Source organism: Bison bison, unplaced genomic scaffold (genome assembly GCF_000754665.1).
Source record: "Bison bison bison isolate TAMUID 2011002044 unplaced genomic scaffold, Bison_UMD1.0 scf7180017864304, whole genome shotgun sequence".
NCBI classification, from domain to species: domain Eukaryota; kingdom Metazoa; phylum Chordata; class Mammalia; order Artiodactyla; family Bovidae; genus Bison; species Bison bison.
In genome coordinates, this window is record NW_011494876.1 from 305045 (window position 1) to 322370 (window position 17326).

Here is a 17326-nt window from a genome sequence, read left to right on the forward strand (position 1 = left end):
AGTCCTCTTCTGGGTGTGCTGAGGGCCCCAGGTGGTACAGTCTTGCTTGAAAGAGGGCGACAGGTAGATTTTGGAAAAACATTGCCAGTCCACCTCTGGCAATCCACCGATGCAGGTCAACTGGCCAGTGGGCTGATTATTATTGAAACAGTAATGACATGGTGGCTGTCTGTCTGTCCCCCAGGGAGCAGTTTAACATATCCCCAGACTTTAGAGTCTGAGTCTGTAGTGCCAGGGACTGAGAATCTGCATTGTAAGCAGTTCTTTGGGGAACTGGGGTTTTGAGTCTGAAGTGTGAGCCTCACTACCCTGGACACTGGGATCCCTTAGGTCCAGCTTCCTGTCCATGTGGCTCCAGGCACCTGCTCCCTGCCTCCCTCCCGCCCTCCTCTGCAGTCACCGTGCAGTCACTGGATACCAGGTGCATCCTGCACAGGACTGGTGTTACCTCTGCCAGCCGAGCCGTTTCTTCCCTACAGAGCCTTTGCCTATGCTCTCGTCCCTGTGCCTTTTGCGCATGACTCCCGTTATCCTTCTGGCCTCACGTTAAACCACTGCTCAGAGGGGTCTGTCCAAACACCCAGGTGAGGGTGGCCACGGTCGTGCTTCAGGGTGGCCTTTGGAACATGTGTCTGGTGACTCACTCGGCATCTGTCTTCCCCTCCTGGTTATACACTCCCTTAGGGGAGAGACCGCCTTGCTACCATGTGGTCCTAGAGTCCAGCACCATCCCTGGTGTTTAGTACACTCGTGTGTGTTCACTCATTTCCAAACCAGGCATGAGTGACCACTGCTCTTCCTACTGTGCCATACTGTCCCTAGGCACTGTTTCCCCACGCCCCTGAAACGCCTGGTGAAATAACCAGTGGTTGGCTGTGTCCTGTGCCCTTTTGAGTTTACTATTATTTAGTATTATTTTCTGTCCCTTTTAAGGGCCAGCTGCCCACCACTGAAGTCGTGGCTTTATTAAAAACTAAAACAAAATGTGGACCCAGCCTTATTTATTTCCAGTGCCATGGTAGCAACTTCTAGAAAACCCTTTCAAAGGCGGGATATGAGAAGTGTGGAGACGGTGCAGGTGATAGGCTCTTCCTCGAGCCTTGCGGCGGTTAATGTGTAACCTCTTTAACAAGGGTTGTGTGGACATTCATGTGGCCTTAGCGCTATCGCAGGTTCATAAACCCAGGCGGTAGGTCCCGTGTTGTATGAAGTTCATGGCTTTGCAGATAACACAGACCCCGGAGGTTTAATTTCCCTTGGTTGAAAAACAACCACCACCAACCATTGGTCAGCATCGTGTCCTGCAGCATTGGAGACACTCGGGAGCGGCTGGAGGAAACAGCCTTACAGTCCTCCTCCCCACTCTCCACACATATGCAGCGTTTTAGAGGAAACTGAAGTGAGATAAGAGAAGTGGAAAGAGTGTCTAGGGGAGAGGGGATTGGGCCCTCCTTTTTGGGGGGTTGAAAGTCTGACCTGAGATCCAGGCACTGTGCCTCTTCCGTGGGCGCCTCCTGCTTTTTTGCAATGGCATTTTGGGGACTTGACCATCTGCCCAGATTAGAAACCAGAGAGCATGACTACAATAAAGTCTTATCAGCAAACTAGGACTTCTGCGATCCTGGATTTTCACCTTACTGGTCTTATCCAGCTTTTTCCTCTATGTGTGCGTGCTAAGTTGCTTCAGTCGTGCCCAACTCTTTAGGACCCTGTGGACTGTAACCCCCCGGGCTCCACTGTCCATGGGATTCTCTAGGCAAGAGTACTGGAGTGGGTTGCCATGCCCTCCTCCAGGGGATCTTCCAGGGTTTTGGATAACATGTAAGCCAGAGGCTGAGCAACCCCGATAGTGGTATATGTGCCTTCATGCCTAACCTTTTGAAGTGCTACCTGCCCCTAATGGCAACAGAAGCCATCAGTTAAATAAACCAGCTGTTAAGTAAGAGCAAGAACAGGAGTGTTTGCACAAACCACCTTTCAATTTTCTAATCCTTGATGAATGTCAGTTAGTTTGTGAATTATTAACCTCAGTGTGCGTGAGGAAATACTGTGCGCTTAAGTGTCCTGTATATTTTTATGTGAGAAAAAAATAAAACTGACCACACCTTCAGCTGCTACCACTTTGGGCTCAACGCTGGCCTGCTTCCACCCAGCAGGAGTATTTAAGCAGAGGTAAGAACGCTGGCCCCTCGCGGACCGCACGTGCCTCATAGCTCATCACTTCTGTCGCACTTTTTGCTCAGGAAGGAACGGAAGTGATTTGCAGTCCATTGGCAGATGACGTCTGATAATCCTTATCAGGTTGCGTGGAGTGTCCAGATCTTAGGGGGGTCTTGGGGGACACCCAGCTAACTGGGACGTATTGTGTGTATGGGCTCAGAAAAGTAGATTTAGTGAATCGTAGGAATCTGGCTTGAGAAATCTTTTCGCTGTCACTCCCCTGAGCTTTGCAGGAGGGCTTTCAGGCAGGTTCTTTGACCCGTCACTGGAGAGAGCACCCTTTTTCTCCAGTGCCTCAGTTTCCTTGGCATAAAAGCCTGGAGTCGGCTGGCCGCACATGGCCACCACAACACCTCTCCTTGAAGATGTCAGCACAGTGGATGGAGGGAGTGCAGCCCAGCGTCCTTTGCGGAAAGGGCATCTCAGGACTCTGAGTGCTGGGGAAAGGCTTGGAGGCCTCCATTTATGAACCTCGTTTCCACGATGCACAGCTATTTTCAAGGGCCTCCTAACTTTGGTGTTTACCTGAAAGGGAGATTGTATATATGCCTTTTTCTTGGGAGAAGAGGAGACTAAGGGAGCAAGACTCCTTACAGGGTGAGAAGGAGGGGGTCCCGGAGAGTTGGAATTGAGCAAGAAGGGCTCCTGAAATAGCACATGGCTTCCTTTGAGCTGCACATACCTTGGGTATCGGTTGCTGGATTAATCCTGCAGTGTGAGTAAGTCACACCTAGAAATGCCGGGTGTGGTTACTGCAAGGCCCAAGCTTTGTTCATTTCCAGAGCAGAAAACGCACATGCCTTGGAGAGGGAGAAAGTAGGCGCTCTGTTTCACTTCCCCGTCTCTTTATTGTCCTCGGGGGCAAGGCCATTTGATATCGGCAGTTCTGAAACACATTGAACGCTTTCTTCTCGAGCTGCTGGATTATGGCTGACACAGACCATGGGCCCCACCACCAGCCTCCTGTATGGCAGTGGAAGAAAAGAAATTCAAGCTGTAAATGAATCTCCGTTGGGGAGTTTTGTAGTGGCAAAGCACGTGAATGAGTGAATTGAAAAGGTGCCCGGTTTGTACCATGGTGAATACCTAGGTCTTAGATAAATATTGACACCGGCAGTGTGGCAGGTCTACCGTTTGTCCTGTGCCCCTGGGAAGAAAAGATCTTTTCTTGAGGCACTTGTGACTTCCCAAACCACCCTGACGAGTTGGTGCAGGTGCTTTTCGCAGGAGCTCTCTGGGTCTGGGAGCGTGGGTGGTTTTTGCCTTGTGCTTGTGCAAGGGGGAGCCTCCCCAAATCCAGACCTGCCTCGGCTTATTGATCAGGGCCAAATTTGCTGCAGCCGAATGGAGCTGCCAGTGCAGTTTTGCAGAGTCACGCTCGTGTGGCCTTGTGGACCTGACCTGGGGTGGGATCTTTTATTTGCTGTGACAGTCTTCTGTGGGGAGGAGGGAGTGAAGGACAGGAAAGGCAACCTGGAGAGTCTGAGTTGGAGGACAGGTTGGATCTCATCACTGGAGGCCTTACCGCCCCAACTCTGCCACACTCCCAGCTGTACTTTGTTTGATTTTGTATCTCAGTTCGTGGAACCCAACTGGCTTCTAACCAAAGAGGGTTTCAGATGCCAGCTTTGTTAGCATGAAGTCTGCAGCAGCAAGTCAGCCTCTTCCCTGAGGGTGACAGAGTGGGTTGACCAGGGCAAGCTGAGCAGAGACTGTGACTAGTTGGAATTTGATAACATCATCTTTAAAAAGGAGTGATGGTGGAAGCTGGAGGGTGGGCGGTGGTAGTGTTCAGGAGATAACAAGTGTTAGGCAAAGGAGTGCTGGCTGTTCTTAGGGCAGCTGCTTCCCTATAGCCCATGTCATGGATGTCTGGGTCTGGCCAGACCATGGGCTTTGAGTTCCTGCTGAGATGGGAATTGGATGGCTTTTGTCTCTCCCGAGCACTCAGAGAGGAGATGGAGTAACTCGAAGTCCATGTGGTGTTTCTGAGGTCTCTTCAGCCTGTTAACAGGGACTCCATAGGGAGCCCTGGAGGAATGACTTTCAGTAGAGCTTTTAATTGCTTTTGCTGCTGATTTACTGTAAAACAGACTCATATCCCATAGATAGTAACAGTCATTATTTGGTTGAGATATAATTTAGCAGAATTCACCGTTAGGATCCCTCCTTTAAGACACATCTTTGGGAGTAAATGACCTGGAACTGCAAACTCTGAAGAGGCGGGGGCGGGGATGGACGGTGTGACTGTGAGGAGCTGGATGTTAGGGCCTCAGCGAATGTCAGCCATGTGGAAGAGAGAAAGGATGTTTTTTAGATAGGTTGTGTTGTTGTTCAGTCCCGGAGTCATGTCCCACTCTTCAAGACCCCATGAATTGTAGCACAGGCTTTAGAAACTTTGATGAATGACTGAAAAAGAGAAGAAGCAACAAAAGTATATTGTAGCTCTGTCATTTTCACTGCCAGTTCTGCATTCGAAGTAGTAAAAGTTCAGTATGTCCGGGGTGCAGGTCACAGGCATCGTCTGATTCTTGGTGTCCGTAATCTCAGTGAGAAGGAAGGCCCCGAATTGCAGCAGCAGAGAACAACACTCTGTGCAGTAGCTGCACTGAAATGCCTACCACCTAGCTATTCCACCTTAACTGACTTGGTCTCTGCTCAGCCATTCCAGCAACCAGAGCCAGAGAAGTCACCATGGCCCCAGGACAATGATGTGGATGGGCTTTTAATTTTATGGTGTTTGTGTGACATCTGAGCATCATAGGAACAAAAAATTTTGGCTTCAGCTGAGCATTTCATGACACACATAAACTCTTAAAAGCCCAGCGGAAAAATTGACAGAACGAGATCCCAAGTCGATAAGCTAGCTAATAAAGTCAGCACCCTCACTGTTAGCCAGGAGATTGACCTTTCCAAACCGAGTTTTCTTTAAAATACTTTAACTCCAATCCCTCGTGTGCCTCCCTGTAATACAGCGGATGTGTTCTTGAAAACTGGTGGGTAAATTCAGTTTTTGGGTTTGGCTGACTTACACCGGGGATCTGTTCTTTATGTTTGAGTCATCTTCATTTTTAAGTTGGGAAATAGCTGGGAAATGTGGGAAAGGATGGGAAGATAAACCTAGAAGGTAATATTTGACTCTTTGAGACCTAGAAGAAGAAATAGAAAACCGAGAAGACAGTGTTTGGTAATATCTGTGGGCACCTTGCTCTCCATCGGCTTGTAATGCAGAGTAACGTGGTAAATGCAAGTAAACCTAGATTTTTCTGTTAGCTTTGTAGCTTGTGGACGCTCGGGCTTTGCATTGGCACAGACAGATGCCTGAGACTTTAGTGAATGCTCGGTGTGATTTCAGTTGGAAAAATAAAAGGTGCGTGTAAATTCCACCGCACGCTGATAGAGGATTCCAGAGAACACCTGTATGAACGTCTGGCTTTCCAGAGGAGGTTTTCCTTCTGAGCAGCTCTATTCTGGGAAGGTAGTTATGCCCACTGATTTCATTTGTCCCTTAAAATTTTTGGTGTCATATTAGGAAAGATAAGCTGATAACATTAAGGTACATTTATTTGTAAAAATGTAATTACTGGGGGAAAAATCATTTCCTTCTTGCCCCTTTAAGGGGGATGAAAAGTCACTTACCATGTCAGGGATGGTGGTTTAGTCACTAAGTTGTTTCTGACTCTTTGTGACCCCATAGACTGTCTGTATATATACTGCCCTTTTGTAACCCAAAATGATGTTTGCCTAAAATGACTCTTCTAAATACTTTTTTAAAACAACATCAACAGACTCTGATCATCACACGTGCAGAGTTTAATTTTCATCTTTTGGCATACATTTCTGTAATGTGAAGCTTGTGTGCTATTTTTTCATTGATTGGATTATGTTGTGAAGTGAATTTTCAGAAATGAGGGTTAAAAAAGCACAGAATGAATGCCTCGATCCTTGCCTGGTTCAGGAAACATCTAGAGAAGAGGATTTAGAATGGTGTGTAATGACTCAGATCATGGAAAGGGTGTTTTTTTTTTTTTTCTGGTTGGTTGGTTGGTTCTTAATATTTCAGTATGTGTCTCTCGTACTCGGGGGAAGTAATCCATTATTGGAGGTTTCATTTCTGAAGAATCTCAAGTCACTGGTATAGGATTTCTTTATCCTTTTATCCCAATGAAATCCTCGATTATATCTTCTGCCAACAAGACAAGCCTGGAATCTGGCCAGGCTGTTCTTGCAACCAGGAGTACCTTTTACAGGGCTGTGTTAAAATAGTTCTTTTCCTCCTTGATAATCACAGTCCTCCCAGGGCCCTTAGGTGGGGGCATGAAGTGTGGGAAACCACTCTGTGCTCTGTGGGGAAGCACTTCAGTGTGTTGCAAAAGGCAACTGATCACAGTATATGGCTGTGCCACCATTTATATAGTTATATTTGGTTGGGTGACACATTGAAAAAACTGTTCCTACGGTGTTACGTCTTGAACAGGTCAGCTCGGACTCAACGCATCTCAAAGCCCCCTCACCCTTTCACTAAATACGCTGTATTTTGCAGTGATTGGTTCCACAGGAAGCTAATCTTCTGAAAGTGAGTATTTGTAGGGACAGAGGTATGGGTGGAGGTTTTGGGACAGGCAAACAGTGATCTGTGACCAGAGGGACACTGGTGGACCCCACAAAGCACTCGGCAAACCACGGACTCCAAATGTATCCACTGGAGTAATGTGTCCCTCACTTCCTGTCCCTTTTGCTCGGCTTGTTTTAACTAGGACAGAAGCAAGAGCTTCCGTTTCCTGCCTTAATACAGCATGGTTTTCATTTAGGAAAATCCTCCTCCATTTTTTTTTTTTTTTAAACCAAAGGAACTCCAGCCTCTTGAGTGTGTTGGTGGAGGTGAGCCCACATTCCTGGAGCTCATTTTAGAGCCTTTTTAGGTCCTGATTGATGAACCCTTTGCTCTCACCGGAGCCCTGGTGAGAGGAGGAGAGGTTGGTGGGGGTGGGAGGGCCTGGCCCTGAGGCACCACCACCCTCTGTTCTATGGAACGGCTGGGCTTTCAAGAGGGAAAGATTAAGCTGTGTGTGGAGTGGTGCCCAGCAAGGGGGTGACAACTTTGGAAAGCCCAGTAGAGCTTAAGGACTGTCTGAAAGGGCCAGTGTGTGATCCCTCTCCAGAGGTGATAAAGGAGAGAATAGGTGAGGGGACTCCTGACCCCTCACCACCTCTGCCCATTTCCAAGTCACTTCTCTAATAGCAAAACCAAGTGCCGGCTGTAGGTGCTTCTTCCCTGCTGGGGTGTTCCTGGGTTTTGGTGTCTTTATGACAGGTTTGTGGGGGTAGGGTGGTCAGCCTGTGGCCAGCAGCTATTCTCTGCCCAAATCTTCATTGTTAGTGAGGTCCCCACCAAACTTAGTTGCTGCAGCGAATGGAGTGCCTTTTATTAATGAAATTAATCTATCTCTCATTGTCAGTGATGCACAGACCATATTTAACGAATGACTATTATGGAAAAATTGTGTACTCCCCCTAGTACATCCTCCACAATCAAGCACGAGAGTGCTTAAATGAGAGAGCCATATCATATCCGATTGCTTTCTGTCTTTACCCAAGCTAAGATTTGGGCAGGAAAAGCTGATCCTAGGATCTCCTGTTTTAAGGGCTGTTGTAGAAATCGATTACTTTCAGTGATGGTGGGCCTCTTGAGCGTTCAGGTCAGACCTTGAACTAGATGAGCAAGGAGATTTTCTGTTGCTGCAGGAATCACCTGTAATGATCTTGTAATAAAGTTCACAGTGGACCTGGCATTGGGGTTTATTATGGTTTGCACACCCTTGCCTTAACTGCCTGCGGCGTTGTCGCTCTGACAGCATGGGGCTGCATGCTCTTCTCCACTTAGCCTGCAACCTTTCCTGTCTGGCCCTTCTCCTTTCTAGGAGCTCCTGACTTGGCTTTTTTTTTTTTTTCAATCTATGCCTTATTGTACTTTTCTGGCCTTATATCCTGAAGCTCTTCCTTAAAAGCCATGCTGTTGTGCTGCTGCTCTTCCAGATTTAGCAGAAGGCAATGGCACCCCACTCCAATACTCTTGCCTGGAGAATCCCATGGACGCAGGAGCCTGGTAGGCTGCAGTCCGTGGGGTCACTAAGAGTCGGACATGACTGAGCATTCACTTTCATTTTGCATTTTTGATAAACCTTCCTCATCATAGTTAATCTTCCCTGCTCTGAACGTCACCTGGACTCCATGCCAGGAAGACAAACCCAGATGTTTGCAGTGCCAGGGAGATACTACAAGTGAGCAAAGAAGTCCTGAGGAAGATCATAGGAGTGGTGAGGCCTGTGGTCAGCTGGGTCCTTGCTAAATAATGTAACGGATTGTGCTGTCAGCATGCTGGCCCTGTGATGACAGGCATACCGCCTTCTACTGCATTTTGCTTTGTTACATTTTTTACCAATTGAAGGTTTGTGACAACCCTGAACCGAGCAAGTCTGTAGGGTCAATTTTTCTAAGAGCAGTATTTTATAATTAAGGTATGTTCATTATTATTTTTTAAGACATAATGCTGTTGTACACTTCATGGATTATAGTATGGTATAAAGACACAATTTTGTATTTACCGGAAAACCAGAAAAATTGTATGGTTTTCTGTATTGCAACATTTGCTTTATTGCAGTGGTCTATAACTGAACTCACATTATCTCTGAGGTGTCCCTGCAATTTCAAGAGAAGCTGAAACGTTCAAATTTTTGCTGAAAACTTTAGGTCTCCAAATACCATTTGGTCAGACACAAATTTCCCTGCAGCTCACCTTTGGCCCGAGAACTGTCATTTTGCAACTCTTGGTTCATCATTCCCAAGATGCTTGCCCTGTTAGAGCCTTTGGGTGGAGTTATTTGGTTCAGGGTCTTATCTGACCAGTAGGTTGTGAACTCTTTGAAGTCATGAACTAGATCTTATCCTGATTTGTGTTAGAACTTAACCTAGGCGCAATATAGACGATAGACCAACAGTCAATAAATATTTGCCAAACTTGGCATCTGCTGGGTGCTATAGGACAAAGACTTAAGCCTGCATTCAAACTAACCACAGGCCTGGGTGAGCTGTGTGAACTGTCAGGCATAGAAGCACACTTAAGACCAGCAGGATCAGTTACACAGGGCTGACTTCTCTCAGATAATGTCTTAAGCATCAGAAGTCGGAGACTCACACTCATTTCTAAAGCTGCTTTTAAGAAGTGAGTGACTCTGGTGTGTGGGTAATGGCTAGTGTGTAATTACTCTTGTTTTGAGTTGCTTGTAAGCCTCATTTGCATATAGAATTATCTGTTTAACATTTTCAAAAGTCAGAATAACTATGACTCATTACTGACTTTGTCTAATGTTAGTGACCTAAAGCTGTCAAGGTGAGCTGTTAAGTATTGAGTTCTGTCCAGTGATTTTGCATTTGATTATTTGCTGAATGTATTTCTTTTTCTGAGCCTCAGTTTAGGGAATATGTGGTTGATCACCGTACAGAAGAAACACAAGTATAAAACCACCTTCTGCCTGGTAATTCTTGGTGAGGATATCAGAGGAATGATAAATCTAGTTTAAGATACAGTTTTGTCATTCTTAAAATAAACCTTCAATGTGTATGATCAGCCCTTTCACTTACGACTTTTGGTTAATGAGGGGAAAGTGTTGTAATAGGAGGGAAAAAAAGGTAAGGGCATCTGATATCCTAGATTTAAAAATAAATTTCTTCCCATAAAACCTTATAATGTCGGCCTGAGGAACACAGTTTGGTGATTTCGTTGGATCTTGATACGTACGACACATAACTGCTCAGAAGGCAAAAATGCAACAGAAAAAGCCTTGAAAGTTTAAGAGATTAAATGACTCTAACAAGTCTGCGTGTTCTTTCTCATTCATACCCCTTGGGAAAAAGACTAATCACTTTTTCCCAGTTAGTCCTAAGCAGATGACTCCTTTTATAATGGATGGCAGGCAGCACCCTGTAAGGTTAAGAGGAGATACACAGCCAAAGCCCACAGGTTGCAGAGAGAGAAGAGGCACCCCTCTAGGCCAGTCCGAGGCACCCCAGTGTGCTCAGCAGATGGGTTGCTTTCCGGCTGCATTCTTGGCTTTAGCTAACATCTGAACTCTTAAAATATGCAAAGTTCTGTTTTGTTCAGGTGCCCAGACAGGGCTGAGTAGTGGGAAATAGACTGGCCTGGAAACCAAACTGAATGGGAAAACCTTCTTTCCCAGAGGATTCCTGTCACAGATTTGTGGCCAGCTTCCTTCCACTTTGGATTATTTTTCTTCATAAAGTTGAAAAATACAGCTGTGCATGGCACTCTCCTTCCTGTGAGAGGTTTTGCCTGTAGAGTCAGTGGTCTGTGAGTAGTGCCTGTTTTTGAGGGTAAAGTGCTGTTGACATTATCTAGTGATGCTGGGGTTGTCTCCTCACCACAACTTTACTCAGAAGTAAGTGGAACGTTTTATCCCCCAGTTTCCAAGGAATCAATGAATTATTGTTTGCCAGCTTTGAATAGTGTTTGCCAAGTTTGTAATATGTGGTTCTGGTTGTAATCCAGACTGGTGCTGGTCAGATTATGTCAATAGCTGATAAAGCCTATAGAATTACATTCAGAGGGCATTTTTTTATTTAAGAGTGTCTTTCTCATGGATTTAGTTTTCAAAGCCCTCTTCCTCTGCTGGGATTGGTTAAGAACTTTGTGTGTGCCTGAGGGACAGGGGCTGAGATCCGTGCCCCTCCCCCACCACATTTTTAACAAAGCCTTTGGGCTTCCCTAGCGGCTCAGACAGTAAAGAATCAGCCTGCAGTGCGGGAGACCTGGCTTCAGTCTCTGGGTTGAGAAGATCCCCTGGAGGAGGGCATGGCCACCCACTCCAGTATTCTTGCCTGGAGAATCCCATGGACAGGGGAGCCTGGCGGGCTATAGTCCGTGGGGTCGCAGAGTCAGACACGCCTGAGCCACCCAAGCACAGCTGGTGCTAGATTCCAGTGGATTTAGATTGTTGGGAAATTCAAATTTATTTTTTCAAATTTTTATTGAAGAATAGTTGATTTACAATGTTGTGTTAGTTTCAGGTGTATAGCAAAATGACTGAGTTATACAAATATCCACTCTTTTTTAGATTCTTTTCCCATATAAATCATTACAGAGTATTGAGTAGACTTCCCTTGCCAAACAGTAGGTCCTTATTAGTTACCTAGTTTGTATGTAATAGTGTGTATATATCAATCCCAATCTCCCAATTTATACCGCCGCTTTACACTCTGGTAACCAAAAGTTTCTTTTCCACATCTATAACTATTTCTGTTTTGTCAGTTTTCACAGAATAAGAACCAAAAAAAATTAAAATTTGTATCGAAACACAAAAGTCCTGAGTATCCAAAACAATCTTGAAAAAGAAAACCAGAGCTGGAGGAATAACACTCCCTAACCTCAGACTGTGCTACAAAGCTGCAGTGATCACATGTATTTTTCAAATCCAACTTTCTTCCCTCCATGCCATTTCACTTCAAATATTTGTTGATTACTCCTTGATTTCAGTTAATAGAAATTTCAGGGATGACGGAAATGGCTTCTCCCTGCTAGCCACAGGTAGTTGGACACGTGGATAGTGGCTGGTGCCCCTGAGACCCTGAAGTCCTAGTTTTCTGTAATCTTGATTAGTTTAAGTATGAATGTCAGGGACACTTGGCTGGGTGCTGCTGGATAGGAGAGCAGGGGTTTACAGAACAGTGGGGGATTTCTCAGCTATTTGAAGACTTAGCTCTTCTCATTCTGTGAGGTCTGGGTAGGGGTCTTGCCAGGAAAAGGGCTCAGCAAGCAGATTATTGCCGTGCTCTGTTGAACCCTTTGCTCTTCAGCTGCAGATAAAACCTGTTTTAAAACTTGAGCCGGTCTCTGCGGAGGGGCCTCTGGCATGTTGGGCAAACGGTGGGCCGGACAGTCATCTCTCAGCAGATTAGCAGAAAGAGTATCTACGGCTGGGCTCCATTGTTGGAAGAGTGGTGCACCCTTTGTGCAAGTACAAGGGAAATTTGTGTTATGACAGTGGCTGACAAACTGTTTAATGAAAGCTGCAGTTGGCAGTAACTAAATTCCCTAAGGTTTCTTTCCTCTGCGCTTTGGTCCTGAAAGGTGCAGAAGTGCTTTTGACAGCATCTGTCCTGCTGATAGATGGATTGTTTTGACAGGAGAATCTGAAACCTTCAACCAATAACACACTCAGATGTCGGGCCTAGTAAGGCTGACCATGTTTGCTGAAATAAGTGAGATGCCTTAGACCTGTGTGCCTGTCAGCTGCCACCTGAGAAAAAAAGGTCTCCTAGGTAAAAGTTTTTCACTAATTAACTCTTAAATTGTTATTCAGACCCTTCTCTGCACAGTTCTTGGACCAAAGTATATGGATATCTTTCATCTTGGAGAAATGAACGTTGTCAGGAAGTGTGGCAGTCAAAGAGTTTAAAAAACAATCTTTATATATTATACCGGGTGTGGGTGGGGGATGACCATGTACACAGCAGCATGATTCACAATAACCGAAAGATGGAACCAACCCTAATATCTATCAGCTTTTATAGGGAGAAACAAAATACAGAAGATACACACACACACAGGTGAATAATGGAATACTATTCAGCCACAAAAAGGAGCAGGAACGCATGACACGTGTCACAGTATGGGTGCACCTTGAGGACACTGTGCTGAGTGAAATCAGCCAGACACTAAAGGTACGGATGGCTCCACTCGTGTGAAGTACCTCTCAAGTCCAAGTCACACAGACAGCATGTAGAGTGAAGGGAGGTAGCCAGGCCCTGGAGGGAGGGGAGAATGGGAAGTCAGTGTTTAATGGGTGATGAGTTTCAGTTGGAAAAGATGTACAAGTGCTAGGGAGGGAGGGATGGTAGTGATGGTTGTATAACAGTGAGAATGTACTTAATGTCCCTGAACTGTACACGAAACGTGGTCAAGATGGTACTCTATAGGTTATGTGTATTTTACCACAATAGGAAAATATTTATACTGAGAGTGTCTCTCCCAGCGATGAGCAAACAAGAAAAATGTCTGCGGATTTTACTTCAGATTGTGCTTGTCAGGGAGAAGAAAGTAAATATTTTCCCTGTTTTTTGATAGAGCAGTTGGTAATCACATAAAAATTCAGAGCTCGAGCTTCTCTTGGAAATGAAGGAGACTTGGTCTTCACCCGCCCTTGTTTTAGGAACCAGGTACAAATGGCCCTTTAGGTGGCAGGCAAGTGAGTGGACACGGCTGTGTCAGCCTCATTCCCCGCTTTGTACCAGGATTTATTTTTCAGACTTAAAAGCTCTTTGTCCCAAAGCAGTGTCATTCCAAGGGACCTGAGCCTCAGCTACTGTATTCTCTCTGTGTTGGTGAAAGGTGCTGAGAGCAGAATTACTCTTAGAGGCAGTCTGGGTTGGCGATACGTGGCTTTTCCAGTTGATCGAGAATCAAAAAATCGCTTCATCCAGGCAGACCAAGTGAACGCTTAGATTTCCACTTACAAGTCTCTTGAACTTATTGCTGCTTCCTGGAATCTCCGTGTTAAGTACTGATACTGTCTGGCTTCTTGATAAAAGTAGCTTATGGAATCCCCCTTTATCAAGTTGCCTTATCTAAAAAGCAGAATTTGTACAAGGTTTTTTTGTTTTTTTTTTTTACTTTATTTTATATTGGGGTATAGTTGATTAACAATGTTGTGTTAGTTGCAGGTAGGTGTACAGCAGAATAATTCATATGTTACAGTTATGCATATACATATATGTATTCTTTTTCAAATTCTTTTACTAGTTAAGTTACTACAGAGTATTGAGTAGAGTTCCCTATGTTATACAGTAGGTCCTTGTTGGCCATCTGTTTTAAATATAACACTAGATACAGCGTTTTTGAAATGTAAATAAATTGTATGTGCTCCTTAAGGGGAAAAACTAGAGACCAAGGAGAGTTGTGATTTTAAATGTCTTTATTCTAAGCCTGAGTTCCTAAAGGATCTGGACTTTTCTGGCTCAGGGATTGAGGGAAGTGATTTCCTTTCAGATTGTTCAGAACAGAGCCACCAGGCCTAGCTTGGGCCCTAGATCCTGTGAACCCCAGCTCCTGCCCTGGCCGCAAGTTATTCATTTTGAAACTAGATCAGAGGTTGAAAAATGGTGATCCTCTGCTTAAATGTGTTCTGCAGATTTATGTTTGCAGAGATGTGGTCCACACGCACCGCCAGCTTTTTACATATACATTTAAAGAATTGAAAAGACTGCACATAAAATTTCAGAGCTCAGGCTTCTTGAAAATGAAGGAGACTGGTGTGCACCACCCTTCTTTTGGGAAACAGGTACAAATGGCCTCTTTAGGTGGCAGGCAGGTTGAGTGGGCACTGCTGTGTCAGCCTCATTCCACACCTGGCAGGTGACCGCCTGCGTCCCTTGTTTACCCTTCCAGCTCTTGGCTTTGTGGTTTCTGAGTCTTTCTCTCAAGCCTGCTCCAGCTTAGCAACTCCCCATTACCTGAGATGATATGAATGTCACAGTCATTATCAACTCACACTACCTGTAGAACCAGAAACAAGATTTCTGCCCCACATTGTCATGATAATATGCTCATCATAGGAGAAACTTTTAGTCCACTCAGTCCTTTCTGTGACAGGAAAGAACTCTCTCCATTTGTGGATTTTCTGTTCCAAGTCTAACCTGTTGATTTCTGTGTAAGTATCTCATTGTAAATACTCCCAAGAACAGACAAGCTCACACTTGACTTCAATAGGTGGTTTAAAAATTACCACCTTCAATTTTTATGGTAACATAATCCCTGGACAAATTGCTTTTAATTCAGGCTGTGCCCCGAACACAGATGTACCATTAATTTCAAGGGTGGTTTGACTTTTATTTAGATAAATGTCTTGAGTTGACAGTGAAATGGCTCTCAGCTCTGGCTTAGTATTGATTGGAATGTCTCTGGAGGAAGCTTAAAAGAAAGTTGCCACTTAATGTGATACTGGGCCCCTTAAGAGACTTTGAACTCTCGATTCCTAGTACTTGTTAATTGGCAGTAATGGCAATGGAATTAATAGCTGAGATGAAAAATGTAGCCAGCTCCTTTGGCACACACAGGATTGGATGTATTTTGGTTGCAGAGAGTGAGGCACAGTGAGGGCCCGTGTGGACCACATCCGTGTGGGTTCTGTTCCTGAAAGATCAAGCTGGTCTGGGTTGAGGGTGTGCTCTGGGAAGCTCAGCAGATCAAACATTGTCCCGCTTGGTCCTTGTCTCCCTCTGAGAATGGGGTCACAGATGGGCTGAAGGGGAGAGGGATGTAATTCTGAGTCATGTGATAGACGCTGTCATCTTGAGAACGCTGCTGGCATGTGAGGCTTTGGTTCACACCAACGTGATTTCCTATGACAGTGCTCCTCTCTCTGGCATGATTATCACTTGAAATATTTGTTCATCGATGGTAGGAATGCCATGTTCATATAAACCTTATGATTAAGATCTTACATTGCTCACTTATTAAATAGTCCTTTCAACTTTAACTATACATGCAAGCGAGTTTTGATCCTGAAGTTTTTGTTTAGACCAAAGTCTCTCAACCTCTGAATGTTACTATTAGCAGTGAAGGCTGGATCTGTCCTTAAGGGCTATCCTGTCCTTTGGAGGCTGTTTAGCAGCATCCTTGTCCTCTCCCCACCAGATGCTAGTAGGATCCTCCCCTCCCCTTCCCTTCAGTCGTGACAACCAGAAATGTCTATAGACTTTGCCAAATGTCATCCATGGTTGGGGACCACTGATTTTTAGTCAGTGAAGGATCAGACTCCCTTTACTGTTTCTTAATAGTGTTTGATGCCTTAGTAAAACAGTAATTTTTCAAAATGCCATTTGATAGGATGCCAGGCATTTGGACCAGCATGGTGGTCACAGAATCCCTCTGTCCATGGAATTCTCCGGGCAAGAATACTGCCGTGGGTTGCCATTTCCTTCTCCAAGGATCTTCCCGACCCAGGGATTGAACCCTGGTCTCCTGCATTGCAGGCAGATTCTTTACTGTCTGAGCCACCAGGGTTACTTAAAATAGTACATGGGATGTGGGCAGTTATGAGTAAGAGGGATTATTTCTCCTGGGGAGGGATGGGTAGATGATTCCTAAATTTGGGAGTATTGACTGAATTTTTTCTTTGGTTTTTGCTCTCCTTTTTCCAGAAACCTGAGTTACAACAAACTTTCTGAGATTGATCCTGCTGGTTTTGAGGACTTGCCGAATCTACAAGAAGTGTGAGTGCTGTTCCTCAAACTTTGGGGGGTTGGTGGGCAGGATGGCAAGCTCCTGGGGAAGACCCTGTCTTGGGGCAGCGCCACTCTTTCCCTGGATCAGCCGTCTGAACCTTGTTAGAGGGGACATCTGCTGGGCGCTGTTGGAGACAAAAGGTCCTGCCTACTTAGCACTCCTTTGCTGAAGCCCCTCTCTTCTTCCTGGGCAGTCAGTGATGGGTGTGTCCAGCAGGTGTGAATTTATTGGAAATCACATGACCACGGGGGCTGTACAGGCTTGTGGAAAGCCTTGGGGGCCCAGGGGGCTAACACACCTGGCTGGTACTTCCCCCAGTCCCCAGGGCCCTAGAGCAGCCTGCTTTGCTGGGGCAAATCAGCCGGCCCACCCCTTCTCTTTCCCAGGAATGCAAGGTACAGAGAAATGGATAATAAGGCTGATTTTTCTCTCCCGATCTCCAAACAGAACTAGACATTACTGTCTTTCGAACGCCAGGTTTGCTGTCTCTTGCAATGTCCTTTAAGTCAGGCCTCAGTCTTTTCTTCCTCTTTTTAATGTGAGGAATTCTGCTTTTAACGTGAATGTTAGAGTTATTCAGGATTTTAGTTCTATAGGGACTTCAAAGAAAAGTCATGCATACCCACTGCAGAAAATTTGGCAACTGTAGAAATATGTAAAACAAATTAAAATCACCAGTATTATCACCCAAGGCTAAACATTGTGGACACTTAGTGAAAAATATATACTTCTACACAAAATTTTGGAATCAAACTATATTTATACCATGGTTTTACATCTGTTTCTTACTTCTCCTTACATTTGTGA

The 17326-nt window shown here is 45.2% G+C and overlaps 1 protein-coding gene across 3 annotated transcripts in view; it reads left to right on the plus strand.

The window, feature by feature from the left end:
* LRIG1 (leucine-rich repeats and immunoglobulin-like domains 1) overlaps positions 1–17326 on the plus strand; it is a 115422-nt gene that overhangs the window by 22859 nt on the left and 75237 nt on the right. For all 3 annotated transcript variants that reach the window (XM_010851510.1, XM_010851511.1, XM_010851513.1), the window contains exon 2: positions 16435–16506. In XM_010851510.1, coding sequence (XP_010849812.1) covers positions 16435–16506 — 72 coding nt within the window. The remainder of the gene's footprint in view (positions 1–16434; positions 16507–17326) is intronic.